The sequence below is a fragment of the Lepus europaeus genome, chromosome 5, assembly GCF_033115175.1.
Source record: "Lepus europaeus isolate LE1 chromosome 5, mLepTim1.pri, whole genome shotgun sequence".
NCBI classification, from domain to species: Eukaryota; Metazoa; Chordata; class Mammalia; order Lagomorpha; family Leporidae; genus Lepus; species Lepus europaeus.
Window position 1 is genome coordinate 116,603,012 of NC_084831.1, and position 17,282 is coordinate 116,620,293.

At 44.6% G+C, this 17,282-nt stretch overlaps 1 protein-coding gene across 2 annotated transcripts in view; it reads left to right on the forward strand.

Annotated features, from left to right (window-relative positions):
* The first annotated feature begins 248 nt into the window (after positions 1-248).
* PRPF3 (pre-mRNA processing factor 3) overlaps positions 249-17,282 on the forward strand; it is a 29,497-nt gene continuing 12,463 nt past the window's right edge. Inside the window, exons 1-9 of one of the 2 annotated variants that reach the window (XM_062192177.1) lie at positions 249-355; positions 3,535-3,711; positions 4,243-4,373; positions 6,678-6,824; positions 9,548-9,631; positions 9,805-10,025; positions 11,615-11,921; positions 13,531-13,697; positions 14,475-14,554. In XM_062192177.1, the coding sequence (XP_062048161.1) occupies positions 3,567-3,711; positions 4,243-4,373; positions 6,678-6,824; positions 9,548-9,631; positions 9,805-10,025; positions 11,615-11,921; positions 13,531-13,697; positions 14,475-14,554 (1,282 nt within the window). In that variant the 5' untranslated portion in view covers positions 249-355; positions 3,535-3,566. Of the gene's footprint in view, positions 356-3,534; positions 3,712-4,242; positions 4,374-5,904; positions 6,001-6,677; positions 6,825-9,547; positions 9,632-9,804; positions 10,026-11,614; positions 11,922-13,530; positions 13,698-14,474; positions 14,555-17,282 lie in introns of those variants that run through there. The other variant, XM_062192178.1, reaches the window with a different exon arrangement.

The window sequence follows — 17,282 nt, forward strand, 5'->3', positions numbered from 1 at the left end:
AGAGCGTTTATCCGCCACACAAAACTAAAAATTGTTTTGTTTGCGTTTTTTTTTTTTTAACTGAAAACTACCTAAAGTTACGCCAACTTCGTAATCTTTTTTTCCTGTAGAAACAGAAGGCCAGCAGCAACTTTCACGGGGAAACTCTAGGGCTGTGCCACGCTTGCGCTCCGCTGTCGCCAGACAGCAACTGCGGCTGCGCAAGTCGGCGGCCCGCCCCCTCCCTGGTCACGTGTCAGGGGACCGCAGCGTGGCGGCGGCCGTGGCGGTAGCGACGGCAGGCCGTAGGGCGGTCAGAAGGTTTCCGGTTCCGGTGTAACGTTCGGGCTCCGTCTCAGGGGCTGAAGTTTGTGAGGTGAGTAGTGGCCCCGGGCCCCGGGAGCGTGTCTTCCCGTCCGAGCGGCTGGGGCCGGGGCTCAGTCCGAGGGGAGGAACGGGGTGAGGGGTCCAGCGGGGAGGATGCTGAGAGAAGCACACGGTTCGGGGAGAGAACGGATTGGCATGAAATTGTTAAGAGGAAAAGGGCGGGGGCGGGACGGGGACAGGCTGGGGAGAGCAGCTCTGGGGTGAGGAGTTTGGACAGAACAAGGTGAGGGAGGAGGCCGGCGAGAGAGAGGGCGAGAGTAAAAACAGGAGGAGGGGGGCTCCTGGGAACACTCGGGTTGCAGCAAAGGAGAGCGTGGAGTAGGGAATCCTTTAAGAAGATTGGATTCTGCTGCCTGCTCATTGAGCAGTCATTCTGCCTGCCTCCCTTTCTGCACGCCAGCTCTCCCCGCCCCCACTCCCACCAGCCGTTATTGTGAAGCATTGGGTCAGTAGCAAAGGCTACTGTTGGAAACTTTTTTTTTTTTTTTTTTTTAACATCTCAGAAGGAATTAGGTTGAACTTGAATACACTTTTGTTAGTACAGCGCTTGGGCACACATTTCATCTGAAAATAAAGATTCTTCGTTTATTGCTATGGTTTTCAAATTGCTTACTCTTTCTGGCCTGTGGTGGAGTTTTCGTGGAATGTAGGCCCTTGTTACGGCCAGGGTGATTGTATTTTGTTCTCTGCTGTTTGTATCGGCACCTTCTACATTGCTTGACACTTAGTATTTGAGTAAACAGGGGCTTATGGGAATTAATTTGCCCAAGGGCTTGTGAATGATGGGATTAGCTTGGGAGTAGGGGTCTGTACCATTTATTGACCATCTGTTAGGCACTGTGAAGAACATTAGAAATAAAATCTTTGTGCTCCTGAGGAGTTTAGAGAGTTAAGGATTAAATCAAAATATAGACATGATTAATGGTGACATTTTATACTAACTTGCATTGAATCCAAAATTTGTGTGGGAGAGTCCTTTATAATACTATTTTCTGTGACGAATTAAAAAGTAGGGAACAGGTAAAAAGGGATTGAGAAGAGAACATCTAAAGTGAGAGCATTTTTTTTTCCCCAAGCTGAGAGAGTACTTTCATCACGACTTCTCACAGAGATCCTGTAGAATGCAATGGAGAATTTGCACTTTGCTGTACTGCACTAGCTTAAGCTGCCGCTTGAGACACGTGTGTGCCATACTGGAGTGCCTATGTTTGAGTCTCGCCCCTGCTTCCAGTCCACCTTGCTGTTGCATATCTTGAGAGACAGTAGATGGTGGCTCAGGTACGTGGGTCTTTGAGACCCACGTAGGCGCCTTGGGTGGAACTCCTGGCCCCTGCCTTTGGTGTGGTCCAGTCCTAACTATTGTGGGCATTTGGAGAATGGACTTAAGTGCATGGTAGGGGTCCAAGTACTCAAGCCATCACCTGCAACCTACCAAAATGTGCAGTTATCAGGAAGCTGGAATGAAGAGTGGAGCCAGGACTCAAACCTAGGCATTCCAAGCTGGTCTTTTCTTTTTCTTTCTTTCTTTCTTTAGAGATTCATTTATTTATTTGAAAGGCAGACTGACAGAAAGATCTTCTGAATCCACTGGTTCACTCCCTAAATGTTCGCAACAGCTGGGACTGGGCCACCACTGAATCCAGGAGCCAAGAACTCCATCCAGGTCTCTCATGTGGGTGGCAAGAACCCAAATACTTGAGCCATCATCTGCTGCTTTCCAGGCGCACTGCAAAGGGCTGTTATTGGAAGGGGAGCATGTGGGACTCAAACCGGTGCTCTGATACAGGGTGCAGATGTCTCAAGCAGTGACTTAACCTGCTGTAGCACAATACCTGCCCTGCAAGCAGGGTCTTACCTGCTACAGCAAACACTTGCCCTTTAGTCTTGTTTTAAATCCATTTATTTATTTTTATCTGAAAGGCAGAAAAAAAGACTTAGAGACAGAGATCGTCCATTTGCTAGTTCATTTCCAAAATGCCCACTGTAGCTGGGGCTGGGCCAGGCCAAAGCCAGGAGCCTAAAACTCAATTGAGGTCTCATGTGGATGACAGGGACCCAAATCCTTGAGCCATCATCCACTGGGATTGGAAGTAGAGCTGGGACTTGACGAACACATGAGTGTCCCAAGCCACCACGCCAAACTCTTGCCCCTACCCTAGTCTTGTTTTAATGTTATATGCCAGTCTTTATTGATTTGCTCAAAAGGAAGCTAGAAGTAATTTCTCAGAGTTTGTTTATTCCACAGGTTTCATTTATTTTTTTTTTCTAAGATTCATTTTTTACTTATTTGAAAGGCAGAGAGAGAGAAAAGGAGAAAGAGAAAGAGATCTTCCATCCACTGGTTCACTTCCCAAATGGCCACAATGGCTGGGGCTGGGCCAGGCTGAAGCCAGGAGCCAGGAGCTTCTGGGTCTCCCATGTTGGTGTAGGGGCCCAAGCACTTGGGCCATCCTCTGCTACTTTCCCAGACACATTAACAGGGAGCGGGATTGGAAGTGCAACAGCCAGGTCTCGAACCAGCGACTATATGGGATGCTAGCATCACAGGCAGAGGCTTAACCACAACACCAGCCCTCATTGATCCTTTGATAACTACTGAGTTAGGATTAAAAATAAAATGGAATGTATTTCTTTCTGCTTTGAAGTATGAGAATGGTTCTTGGAGAAAATATTTGCCTTTTAAAGATGTGAAGGGGGGCCGGCGCCACGGCTCACTAGGCTAATCCTCCACCTGCGGCGCTGGCACCCCAGGTGCTAGTCCCGGTCGGGGCACCAAATTCTGTCCCAGTTGCTCCTCTTCCAGTCCAGCTCTCTGCTGTGGCCTGGGAGTGCAGTGGAGGATGGCCCAGGTGCTTAGGCCCTGCACCTGCATGGGAGACCAGGAGAAGCACCTGGCTCCTGGCTTCGGATCGGCGCAGCACGCCAGCCGCAACGCGCCAGCCATAGCGGCCACTTGGGGGGTGAACCAACAGAAGGAAGACCTTTCTCTCTGTCTCTCTCTCTCTCTCACTAACTCTGCCTGTTCAAAAAAAAAAAAAAAAAATGTGAAGGGATTTGCCTAGGGATTGAGAAAGGGACAAGGAGGATATTTCTGATGTTCTAATCTGTTGCGAGTCACTGTATTATTTTCCTTTTCTCTAACTTAACTCTTCTCTGGTTTCTTTTTAGGTGTAGTATTGAGTTCTTCCCTTTCCCAAACAATGGCGTTGTCTAAGAGGGAGCTGGATGAACTGAAACCATGGATAGAGAAGACAGTGAAGAGGGTTCTGGGTTTCTCAGAGCCTACAGTGGTCACAGCAGCACTGAACTGTGTGGGGAAGGGCATGGACAAGAAGAAGGCAGCCGGTGTGTACCTTATAACCAATTTTGTTTTTCTCTTACTACTCATTTCTTATGTTATTTGTGCATATTTTGTACCTCAGACTGATTCCCTGTGGCCACCATACTAAGTCATCTAAGTTAACTTTACTTAGGATATATGCTAAAGGCAGCTAGGTATGTAACATATTCAGATTGACATCCAATATGTGGAAGTCTTTATAAAATCAAAGAAAAAGTTGAGGAAGGTAGATCCTGTTACTGGTAATCTTCTACAGCTTGCTATTTGGTAAAATTTAGGGTGATTTTTATCCTAAACTTTGATGCTCCACCTCAACATGTTGTTCATATACTGTTTCCTACCCTAAAAAATTATAACTCTGTTTTTTCTTCCTAGGGCAGAGTCATTCGATGTAGGAAAATTTATGGGAATCCTACAAAGAACTTGAAAAAGATTTCTGGGCATAAAATTCTAGTGTTGCTATCTGTTATATGCTTAGTATTATTAGACTGTATACTTTTACCTTTTTAATCCTACCACTTCTTTTTTGCTGTCAGACCATCTGAAACCCTTTCTCGATGATTCTACTCTTCGATTTGTGGACAAATTGTTTGAGGCTGTGGAGGAAGGCCGAAGCTCTAGGCATTCCAAGTCTAGCAGTGACAGGAGTAGAAAGCGAGAACTAAAGGTAGGTTACAATTCACTATCTAATGAGCTGGGGAGTGTTTTGAACGATAACAAAGTTGCTGAGCTTACCTGGCCCACACTTTGTTTTCCACTATTAGAATCTCTAATACTCAAGAGGGATCTTTATGCATTAAAGTAGGGGAGGTGAATTTGTATTATCACCATCTTATGATGATGAACTACCCAAATATATGAACTAAAACATTCTGAAGAAATGATAGCTCTATCCTTGTTCATATACAGCAAGGAGTTTTGGTTCTCGTACTTCCCTGTGTCTCCTTTTTTTTTTTTTCTTATAAACTGATTGCTCTAAGATTTATGCTTTGATTGATTTGAGGGCTATTGAGTTACTTCAGAATGTGATTCTACTGCTACCTGAGCTGTAGACCTCATTGTTGCTCCTTTATAGAGGTTTCTCTGCAATGCATTTGTAGATAGGATATCTAAAAACAGCTATTATGTGATAAATTCTTAAGAGCCTACCTTTTGCTGTATTTCATATTACATGCCCTGTGAGTGAGGTACTTAGAGGTGCCATCAACACTCCCTTACCTGCTATACTTTTTATTCTGTAGTTGATTGATCATGGCCTCCTCAGTATTACAGTGTCAAGTATCTGATCTTTCAATCTCCTTTCCCTCTGTCTCTCTTTAAAAAAATATTTCTGTGACTCCCATCAAGCATTCCAAAGTGATTTTGATACCTTGACTGTCCTATTTTCCTGAGACACAGAGTGGATAAACAATGTCTGCTTGGTTTCCTGTCAAGGCTATGTAAACAAGAAAAATAATTTCATGTGTCCTTTGTAGAGATTGTAGGGTGAACAAAAGAATGAGGGTAGTGCTTGCCTTAAACAGTTGAAATTTGAGGTAGCGGTTTGGCCTAGGACATCCATGTCCCGTATTGGAGTGCTTGGGTTTGATACCTGGCTCCATTCCCAGCTCCAGCTTCCTGCTAATGCTGACCCTGGGAGACAGCAGATAATGACTCGTGTAGTTGAGACCTGCCACCCACATGGGAGACTTAAATTGAATTTCCAGCTCCTGGCTCAGCCTGGCCCAGCCCCAACCATTGCAAGCATTTGGGGAATGAATCAGCAAATGGGAGTTCTCTGTCTCTGTCTCTCTCTGTCTTTCAAATAAATAATAAGTTTTTAAATTTTGGAATTTAAAAAGGACAGGGTGCAACAAGATACAGTCTCAAATTTTAAAATCTGAGTAGCAGTTTCATGTCAATTTTAAGGTTAACTATAGAATTTCAGACTTATGTTGAATTTTGTTAGATTAAAGGGAGAATGGTTGATCCACAGTATACATGGATCTGTACATGAAGATTCTATTTATGATAGGGCATGCTAGTGTATAAATGCTTAAGGCATGCTATAAATGAAGTAACTATCGGGTGGGATTAATGAAAATGGTTTCTTGAAGGAGGTATCTAGATAGCCTTGTAATACGGGTCCCATTTTTGGTCCATTCACGTCCCCACCCCACACAATATATTATGGGAGAGTCCTTTTTCTTGAACTGTAGGAGTTCCAGGAAGCGCTCGCCCCTGGCCGAGGATATGTCCTTGCAAAACACGAGCCCTCCTAGTGAAGAGGGGATGTCACCCAAAGCCTACCACCGGTGTGTACATTTGCTTTTTCCCATTGTCCCTTCCAGTTGGCCACTCTTGGTCCTGTTAAATTCACCTTGCAAATTAGAAAGCATATTTGAGTTCCCATTGTTTAATGAGAACAAGGTGTTATTGGGGAATACTAAAGAAGAAAGAGAAAGCCCTTGTCCTGGAAGAGCTTAGACTCTAGTTGGGAGAAAGTACTAACATTGAAAGATCTATCACTTGGCAAACAGAATATCAATAGTGTGATTTAACCTAATATGAACCAGGCTCATAAATACTAAGAGACTGTGCGACAAAAGTTTGACTAGAATGGGATAAGGTTATGATGAGGAGAACTTCCTAGAGGAGGTGAGTTTAAGGCAGGATTTGGAGCAGGGATTGTGGAAAAATTGAGGGAGAGCATTACAGATGTGGGCAGTAGCATTTGTGAAGACCTTCAGAGGGGAATATTTATTAGAGCAGGAGGATGACATTGTTTGACTGGAGCAGGAGAATGATAAAGTTGGGTGAGATGGTCCACTGGTGGAGAGTCTAGAAGACCCTGCTTCTGGCAAGTAGCTATTTGCAAGGTTGCGTCCCATTTCCCTGGGAAAAGCCACAAACTGCTGGTTGGGACTAGGGTGATTCTTCCCTTCGGCCCATGGGGAGGGATACAACTCTTCTGTCATTTGGCTTCCCTTAGGAGGTGTTTGGTGATGACTCTGAGATCTCCAAGGAATCCTCAGGAGTAAAGAAGCGACGAATACCCCGCTTTGAGGAAGTGGAAGAAGAGCCGGAGGTGATCCCTGGGCCTCCATCAGAGAGCCCTGGCATGCTGACCAAGCTCCAGGTGGGTAACTAAGGCCTAGAAGCAAAGTGATTTTATAAGTTGAAGAAGCAAAAGTTGCATGGGTTCCTATTTACTGTGATCTTGTCTCAAATTAGTGATTAGCACTTGGGGGATTTTTATTTTCTGCTTTATGTTTTAGCATTCCTTGGTTTAACCAGGAATATTCTAGTTAAGGGTTATTGAAATTGCCTGCTGTGTGGCAAACAAGATATGTGGCATATATCTACCTCATTTTGTCATTGAGAAAATTAAGTTCTCAGAACTCAGGTTGATGATAGAGAAGAATTTCCAACTATAACTCAAAGAAGGTATCAATCTATAAATAACGTCAAATTGAGTTCGTATTTCTTCAGCAAGAAGTACCTGTTTTTTAAATAGGCACTGTTGAACAATTTTGATACTACATAAGTAATAAATATTTCTTGTACCATTTAAAATTTTGAGGGAGGCCAGTGTTGTAAAGCTGTTGCCCAGTAGGGGCACCACTTCATGTCCCAGCTATGCCACTTCTGATCCAGCTCCCTGCTAATGGCCTGGGAAAAGTAGCAGAAGATGGCCCAAGTGCTTGAGCCCTTGCCTCTTATGCGGGAGACCTGAACGAAGGTCCTGGCTCCCAGCTTTGGCCTTGCTCAGTCCTGGCCATTGCAGCCACTTGGGGAGTGAAACAGTGGATAGAAGACCTGTCTCTCTGTCTCTCCCACTCCCTCTCTGTAACTCTTTCAAAAAAATGTAATAAAATTTTGAGGGAAGGAATAGAATACACAGATACACATGGATGGATGGATTTGTATTCATGTGTGATATTTCTGGAAAAAGTGAAATTGATGATGCATTTTATGGAGAATGGGGATGGGAGGATTCACAATATACCCTTTTGTAACTTCGAATTTTAAACAGTGAATTGTCTTCAGAAAGTTCATTGAAAATTCGTATTATGAAAAAAAAATCTTGAGCATGGATTTTTTTTTTTAATTTTTATTTATTTTTTGACAGGCAGAGTGGATAGTGAGAGAGAGAGACAGAGAGAAAGGTCTTCCTTTTTGCCGTTGGTTCACCCTCCAATGGCCGCTGCGGCCGGCGCATCGCGCTGATCCAAAGCTTGGAGCCAGGTGCTTCTCCTGGTCTCCCATGGGGTGCAGGGCCTAAGGACTTGGGCCATCCTCCACTGCCTTCCCGGGCCATAGCAGAGAGCTGGCCTGGAAGAGGGGCAACCGGCATAGAATCCGGTGCCCCAACTGGGACTAGAACCCGGTGTGCCGGCGCCACAAGGCGGAGGATTAGCCTGTTAAGCCACGGCGCCGGCCTAAAGCATGGATTTCAAAAGTGTTTTTGCACCTAAACAAACTTACCTTTTAATTCCATTTTCTTTTTAAGATTTTATTTGAGAGGTAGAGTTATAGACAGAGAGAGGGAGAGACAGAGACAAAGGTCTTCCATACACTGGTTCACTCCCCAAATGGCCACAATGGCCAGAGCTGCGCTGATCCGGAGCCAGGAGCTTCTTCTGGGTCTCCCACGTGAGTGCAGGGGCTCAAGCACTTGGTCCATCTTCTGTTGCTTTCCCAGGCCACAGTGGAGAGCTGGATCAGAAGAGGAGCAGCGGGACTTGAATCAGCATCCATATGGGATGCCAGCACTGCAGGTGGAGGCTTTACCTACTATGCCACACAGCACTGGCCCCTTAATTCCATTTTCTATTAACTTCTTGAAGCCACCTTATATATAAATATATCAGCTAATAAAAAAAGTTAAAAACAAATTTTAAAAAAGACCTTAAAGTACCTTGAGAGTAGGTTTTTAGAAAATGTGAAAAGAGTTATTAGCCCATACCCTCAAAGTTTATCATTCTGAACTTCTTTAGGACAGAAGAAGGGGTTTATTGAGACACTAAGGGACAGCTCTCTGCACCATCATCTGTGTTCCAGGAGCTTGGAATTCCATCCAGGTCTCCCACATGGATGGCAGGACCCAAGCACTTGGGCCATCTTCCACTGCTTTCCCAGGCACATTAGCAGGGAGTTGAATCACAAGCAGAGTAGCTGGGACTCCAGCTGTTTTTCCAGCACTGAGGTATAGGATGCTGGCATTGCAGATGACAGCATAACCTGCTGTGCCACAACAGTGACCTTGCAGAGTCTTTTTTTTTTTTAAGATTTTTATTTTATTTTATTTTAAAGGCAGAGTAACAGAGAGAAAAGGAAAGACAGCTTTAATCTGCTGGTTCACTCCCCAAATAGCTGCAACAGCCGGGACTGGGCCAGGCCAAAGCCAGGAACCAAGAGCTTCTTCCCATTTTCTCACATGGGTGCAAGGGTCCAAGTACTTGGGCCATCCTCCACTGCTCTCCCAGGCACATAAGCAGGGAGCAGGATTGGAAGTGGAGCAGCCCATATGGAGTGCCCATATGGGATGTTGTGCAGCAGCTTAACTCACTATGCCACAGGGCCAGCGCCTCCCTCTCTCCCCTCCCTCATGCAGAGTCTCAATTACAAAGCTGTATTACTACATAACATGCCAGTCTTGCCTTGGGAAAATGGGTTGAACATCTATAGTGCTCAGCTATTTAAGATTATCTTTACTAAATTTTGTAATCTGTGATGCAGGCAAAATAGGGTGGAGTCACTTAGAAAGTTTTAAGTTTCTAGATCTGAAATCTTTATGGGCTTTGGAGCCTGCTTGGGAGAAATTAATGTTTTTTCAATTCTTTTTCCCCTGGAGAACAGATCAAACAGATGATGGAGGCAGCGACAAGACAAATCGAAGAAAGAAAAAAGCAGCTGAGCTTTATTAGCCCCCCTACACCTCAGGTACTGTGCCCTGATTAAGAAGAAGAATCTTTAACACAGAGTTTCTTGCCAATTCAGAAGAAGCTCACGTTTCACTCCGTGGTCATCTACCCCAGTCTGCCACCCATGATGTGTGTTGTGTGTAACTGTCTGCTTGTCTCAATCCCTCTCATTGCTTTTTCTCTGTCTCACAGCCAAAGACTCCTTCTTCCTCCCAACCAGAGCGACTTCCAATTGGCAACACTATTCAACCCTCCCAGGCTGCCACTTTCATGAATGATGCCATTGAGAAGGCAAGGAAAGCAGCTGAACTACAAGCTCGAATCCAAGCCCAGCTGGCACTGAAGCCAGGTCTCATTGGCAATGCTAACATGGTGGGCCTGGCTAATCTGCATGCCATGGGCATTGCTCCCCCGTGAGTATCTCATGGAATCCCTTTTCATTCTAAAGCCAGAGAAGTAATAAATACCTTAGAGTGTTACTTATTCTCTTATTCCAAAGAATCTAAATCCTATTTATAATGTCCTTTTTCTTATATATGAATGATAAGTATCAGCTGAACTTCTTCTCTTGTTTTCCTTTTATAATTGGTAGAACTGAGATTAAGATTATTCATCTAAGGCCGGCACCGTGGCTTAACAGGCTAATCCTCTGCCTTGCGGCGCCGGCACACCAGGTTCTAGTCCCGGTCAGGGCGCCGGATTCTATCCCGGTTGCCCCTCTTCCACGCCAGCTCTCTGCTATGGCCCGGGAAGGCAGTGGAGGATGGCCCAAGTGCTTGGGCCCTGCACCCGCATGGGAGACCAGGAGAAGCACCTGGCTCCTGGCTTCGGATCAGCGCGATGCGCCGGCCGCAGTGGCCATTGGAGGGTGAACCAATGGCAAAGGAAGACCTTTCTCTCTGTCTCTCTCTCTCACTATCCACTCTGCCTGTTAAAAAAAAAAAAAAAAAAAAAAGATTATTCATCTAGTATTGGAGGTAGGAGTAGAACTGGGTCTCTTGGTTTCTCAGAGTTTTATCCATTAAGCAACACTGAATGATACCATGACTTCTGATTAATCTGGCATCCCATAACTGACTCAAGAATTGCAGTGTAGAGAAAGATAAGATTACAAGTTTTTGTTTTGTTTTTAATATTTATTTGAAAAGGAGAGACAGAGAACTTCCATCCCGCTGGTTTACTCTCCAAATGGCCACAATGCGTGGGGCTGGTCCTATCCAAAGCCAGGAGCCAGTAACTTCTTCCGGGTCTTCCACGTGGGTGCAGAGGCCCAAGCACTTGGGCAATCTTCTGCTGCTTTCCCAGTGCATTAGTAGGGGGCTGGATCAGAAGTAGAGCAGGGGCCGGCGCTGTGGCATAGTGGGTAAAGCTGCTGCCTGCAGTGCCAGCATCCCCCATGAGTGCTGGTTCGAGTCCCAGCTGCTCTACTTCTGATCCAGATATCTGCTATGGCCTGGGGAAGCAGTAGAAGATGGCCCAAGTCCTTGGGCTCCTGCACCTGAGTGGGAAGACGTGCAGGAAACTCCTGGTTCCTGGCTTCGGATCGACACAGCTCTGGCTGTTGCGGCCATCTAGGGAGTGAACCAGTGGATGGAAGACTTCTCTGTCTCTGCCTCTCCTTCTTTCTCTGTGTAGCTCTGACTTTCAAATAAATAAATCTTTAAAAAAAAAAAAAAAAAAGTGGAACATCTAGGACTTGAACTGGTGCCCATATGGGATGCTGGAGCTGCAGGTGGCTATGTCACAGCACTGGCCCAAGATTACAAATTCTGCCAAAAGAATTTGTAAATTCATATTTGATTGTACCTTATATTCAGTTTAATCAAAATGTTTGATGTGTTTAATCATAAGGTTTTTCACTGATGAGATTATGTTCCCCCAGAATTATTTTACCTAATTGTAGTTTGGACTGTAGTTTTGGGCTGTAGTTTGTTTTATCTATTTGCTGTTGAACTGCTTTAATATTCGATAACAGGATTTGTTTCTTTGTGGACTCTTTCAGGAAAGTAGAGTTAAAAGACCAAACAAAACCTACACCACTAATCCTAGATGAACAAGGTCGCACTGTGGATGCGACAGGCAAGGAGATTGAGCTAACACATCGAATGCCTACCCTGAAGGCCAATATTCGTGCTGTGAAGAGGGAACAGTTCAAGCAACAGCTAAAAGAAAAGCCATCTGAAGACATGGAGTCCAATACCTTTTTTGACCCTCGAGTCTCAATTGCCCCTTCCCAGCGCCAGAGACGTACTTTTAAATTTCATGACAAGGGCAAATTTGAGAAGATTGCTCAACGATTACGGACAAAGGTATTGGCTTAAAGTGTAACCCAGAATTTTGAAGAATTTAGGAGACTAACAAAAACATATTGCCATGGTCAGCGTTGTAGCACAGTGGTTTAAGCTGCCACTTGCAATGCTGGCATCCCATATCAGAGTGCCAGTTTGAGTCCTAGCTGCTCTGCTTCTAGTTCAGCTCGTGAAGTTTTGGGCTCCTGGCTTCAGCCTGGACAACCCCCAGCCATTACAGCCATTTGGGGGTGAACCAGCAGATGGAAATTCTTTCTTTCCTGACTCGTTTGCTCTGCCTTTTAAATAAATAAACATTTTTTAAAAAATCAAAAATGTTGTCAACCCAGTTCTCCATGTTTTAGGAAATTACATAAATAGATGAATTGAGCAATGAATAATTTTTAATAAATTTCTTTCTGGAATACTTGATTTTTAGCCGATTTCCCTTTCTAACTACTTCCTACTTAAATGGAAATAAACTGGGTTTTAAAATCCTCCACACACAATTGACAGTGGAGGGAAAGAATTGGAAACCCTCTGGGTGACTGAGGAGAGCTCACCTGGCAGTAACTTGTATTACAGACAATCCACACACTTGGAGAGTTGAATTGACTGTGCAGTTCCTTTTGCCTTTTCCTGTTTGACATTTTAAAGTAAAGTTTCATAGAATTTCATTCCTGTATGTTTGCTACAGATATACACTGAAAAGAAGAGTGTTGGGGATGAGATGAATTTAAATGAATTCTAAGTCAAGGATAAAATCAGGAAGAATAGCTTTTGAGTTCCCAGAAATTATCAACTAGTTATATTAAGTATAAAGAGTTCAACAGAATGTTTGAAAATTTGGGATTCTGCCACTCCCTGTTTTCTTTTTTTTATTTTGTAAATTTTATTTGTTTATTTTATTTTATTTTTTTTAATAATTTTTTTTTTTTATTTGACAGGCAGAGTGGATAGTGAGAGAGAGAGACAGAGAGAAAGGTCTTCCTTTTGCCGTTGGTTCACACTCCAATGGCCACTGCGGCCGGCGCATCGCGCTGATCCGAAGCCAGGAGCCAGGTGCTTCTCCTGGTCTCCCATGCGGATGCAAGGCCCAAGGACTTGGGCCATCCTCCACTGCCTTCCCGGGCCATAGCAGAGAGCTGGCCTGGAAGAGGGGCAACCGGGATAGAATCCGGCGCCCTGACCGGGACTAGAACCCGGTGTGCCAGCGCCGCAAGGCGGAGGATTAGCCTGTTAAGCCACGGCGCCGGCCTTATTTGTTTATTTTAATTTATTTGAAAGGCAGTGAGGGAGAGAGAATCTTCCATCTATTGGTTCACTCCCCAAATGTCCACAACAGCTAGAATTATGCAAGGCCAAAGCCAGGAGATTGGAACTCCATCTGTGTTTACCATGTGGGTGCCAGAGACCCAAATACTTGAGCTGTCAACTACTGCCTTCCAGGGTGCACTTTAGAAGGAAGCCTGTATTGGAAGTGGAACCAGGGACTCAAACCAGTGCACTCTGGTGGTATAGGATGTGGGCACTCTAAACGGCATCTTAACCACGCATCAGACACCCGCCCTACACTTCCCTATTTTCTGACTCCAATTTATCTTCCTGTCTTGGTTTATCTTTTCTTTAGGCTCAACTGGAGAAGCTTCAAGCAGAGATCTCACAGGCAGCTCGAAAAACAGGCATCCATACTTCAACTAGGCTTGCTCTCATTGCTCCCAAGAAGGAGTTAAAGGAAGGAGATATTCCTGAAATCGAGTGGTGGGACTCTTACATCATCCCCAATGGCTTTGACCTGTGAGTTTGTTAGTTAATTACTTTTAATGGGTGAGATGGTACTTCCTGCATAAAATACAGTTTTTAAATCTGAAGGAAATAGGTAGCTATATACCATCTAGGTAGCTACATATAATCTCATATATATAAGTTATTTGTTATTTACATTTATAAAATATTTTTAGTTTCTTGGGTTAATGTAGGAAAATTAGGGGTATAAATAATATTTTAAAGATCCATAAATTTTCTTTTTGCTTTTCTTGCACATTTGCTTTTGGCATATTTGTTTTCTTAATTTTATTTTTTGCTACATAATATATTTCTTTAACTACTGCAAGCCAGGCATGCACCCTGCAACATTTATATTTCTTAAAGATTCAGTTATAATAGAGCAGATATTCTTACTTGATGGGAAAGACAACTGTAAATAAAGCAGATAATACAAACTTAAAGAACTTTAACTGTATCTGCTCCCTCACTCTGACACATGACTTTGGGAGACTGTCTCAGCCTTACTCTTGCTTTGTCAACCACTGTCCAGGGGACTTACTGCTGAAACAATGTGATTTCCTATTGGGGATGTTAGGGTAGAAACGAGGTAGAAATGACTGGAATGGGGAGTGCATCCAACGTCTGAGGGACCAGTTTTCTCACTGTGAAATGGCATGTAATAGATATATAAATACTAAAAAAATACAAGAACACATAATGAAGAATAGATTTTTACATTGTGTTTCTGAGACTGTTAGAGTCACATCTACCCATATATCTTGTGTTCTCTTCCTCCTCCAATTTTAGTACAGAGGAAAATCCCAAGAGAGAAGATTATTTTGGAATCACAAATCTTGTTGAACATCCAGCCCAGCTCAATCCTCCAGGTAATGTATAGATTACTCAGCTGAAGGGTCTACTGCAGCATTATGCAATAGGACTTTATGTGATGATGGACATGCTCTCTGTGTTGTGCAAAACATCAGCCACTCTCTTGATTATTGAGCACTAAAAACTAAGTTGCACTATTTTGACTGAGAAACTGTATTTTTAGATGTATTCAGTTTTAATTAATTTAAATTCAAGTACTACATGTGGCTCTTGGCTACCATACTTGGCAGTGCAGCTCCAGAGCACTGAGCCTTGGTCTGCAGATGGCCTCACTGATGTGTATTGTAAATTGGGCTTTGTTGGGTTTCTAACTCCAACTCGAGTCTTGTGTATTCCTCTATACTCCTGCCCATCTTAAATATTCTTTGTCTTTGGCCTTTATTTTCTTTTTTTTTTTTTTTTGACAGACAGAGTGGATAGTGAGAGAGAGAGACAGAGAGAAAGGTCTTCCTTTTTGCCATTGGTTAACCCTCCAATGGCCGCTGCGGCCGGCGCATCTCGCTGATCCGAAGCCAAGAGCCAGGTGCTTCTCCTGGTCTCCCATGCGGGTGCAGGGCCCAAGGACTTGGGCCATCCTCCACTGCCTTCCTGGGCCATAGCAGAGAGCTGGCCTGGAAGAGGGGCAACCGGGATAGAATCCGGCGCCCTGACCAGGACTAGAACCCGGTGTGCCGGCGCCGCAAGGCAGAGGATTAGCCTGTTAAGCCCGGCGCCAGCTCTTTTTCTTTTTGTAGTAAAAGTCTATTGGTTCAAACAAGAGAGATAGGTTTTAATTGTGGCTGTGTTTTTAACTAGCTGGATGCCTTGAGTAAGTCACTTAGACCACTGGAATTTCCTCATTGTAGAGATAATAACTTACATGCCTTCTTCAAGGGTTCAGCAGTGACAGATGTTATGCCACAGTGGTTAAGTCACCTCTTTGAGCACTTGAAACCAATATCAGAGTGCCTGGGTTCAAGTCCCTGCTCTGTTTTCAATTCTAGCTTCCTGCTAGTGTGCACTCTGGGAGGCAACAGAGGATGGCTCAAGTGTTTGGGTCCCTGCCACCCATGTGGGAGACCATTATGGAATCCTGGGCTTCTGGCTTAGCCTTAGCAGTTATGGGATGAACTAGCAGATGGATCGTCTTTCTTTCTCTCTGCCTTTGAAGTAAATAGATCTTTAAAAAGAAAAGAAAAAAAAATATTTATTTACTTATTTGAGGAGCAGAGTTACAAACAGAGGAAGGAGAGACAAAGATAGGTCTTCCATCTACTGGTTCACTCCCCAAATGGCCGCAACAGCTGGAGCCGGGCTGATCCGAAGTCAGGAGCTTCTTCTGGATCTCCTATGCAAGTGCAGGGGTCCAAGCACTTGGGCCATCGTCCGCTGCTTTCCCAGGCCATAGCAGAGAGCTAGATTGGAAGAGGAGCAGCTGGGACATGAACTGGAGCTCATATGTGATGCCGGCACCGCAGGCTGGAGGTTTAACCTACTGCGCCACAGCACTGGCACCCATAGAAAGGTTCTTTACATTTTGGAAATTGGATTTTCAGATTAGGGATGCTTGCCTGGGTCTCCCATTTGGGTGTTCGTTTCAAATGATTGAGTTAATGTACTATGAGAATGCAGATTTTGGGGCTGGTGCCGTGGCTCACTTGGTTAATCCTCCACCTGCGGCGCCAGCATCCCGTATGGGCGCCGGGTTCTAGTCCGGTTGCTCCTCTTCCAGTCCAGCTCTCTGCTGTGGCCCGGGAGGGCAGTGGAAGATGGCCCAAGTGCTTGTGCCCCTACACCCGCATGGGAGACCAGGGAGAAGCACCTGGCTCCTGGCTTCGGACCCGTGCAGCTCCGGCCATTGCAGCCATTTGGGGAATGAACCAACGGAAAGGAAGACCTTTCTCTCTAACTGTGTAACTCTGTCAAAAAAAAAAAGAGAGAGAGAATGTAGATTTTTCCCTTTCCTTGTGACTCTAAAATCACAAATCCTGTCACTGAGTATTTTCAAATTGTGTTCCATGGAAACATCAAGGTTCAAGAAGTGGGATCTAAATGGAGTTCTAGGTACTTTAACCTAATCCTCACCTAGAGAAACTAGAGCGGCTCTAGTTTTGTTTTCTGTATTTATTTCATTTAATGAATGGGTTCAGCTGCTTAAAGAAAAACAGCCTCGAATACTACTTAATGAAAGATAGAAATGCTTTGTTTTTTTAAAGATTTATTTATTTATTTATTTATTTGAAAGGTAGAATTATAGACAGAGAGAGGGAGAGACAGAGACAGAGAGAGACCTTCCATCCACCAGTTCATTTCCCAAATGGCTGCAGTGGCCAGAGCTGGACAAATCAAGAGCCAGGAGCTTCTTCCGGGTCTCCCACATGGGTGCAGGGGCCCAAGCACTTGGGCCATCTTATACTGCTCTCCTAGGCCATAGAAAAAGCTGGATCGGGGCCCGCGCCGTGGCTTACTTGGCTAATCCTCCGCCTGCAGCGCCAGATTCTGTCCCGGTTTCTCCTCTTCCAGTCCAGCTCTCTGCTGTGGCCCGGGAAGGTAGTGGAGGATGGCCCGGGTGCTTGGGCCCTGCACCCGCAGTGGGAGACCAGGAGGAAGTACCTGTCTCCTGGCTTTGGATAGGCACAGCGCGCCGGCCGTAGCAGCCACTTGGGGGTGAACCAACAGAAAATGGAAGACCTTTCTCTCTGTCTTTCTCTCTCACTGTCTAATTCTGCCTATCAAAAAAAAAAA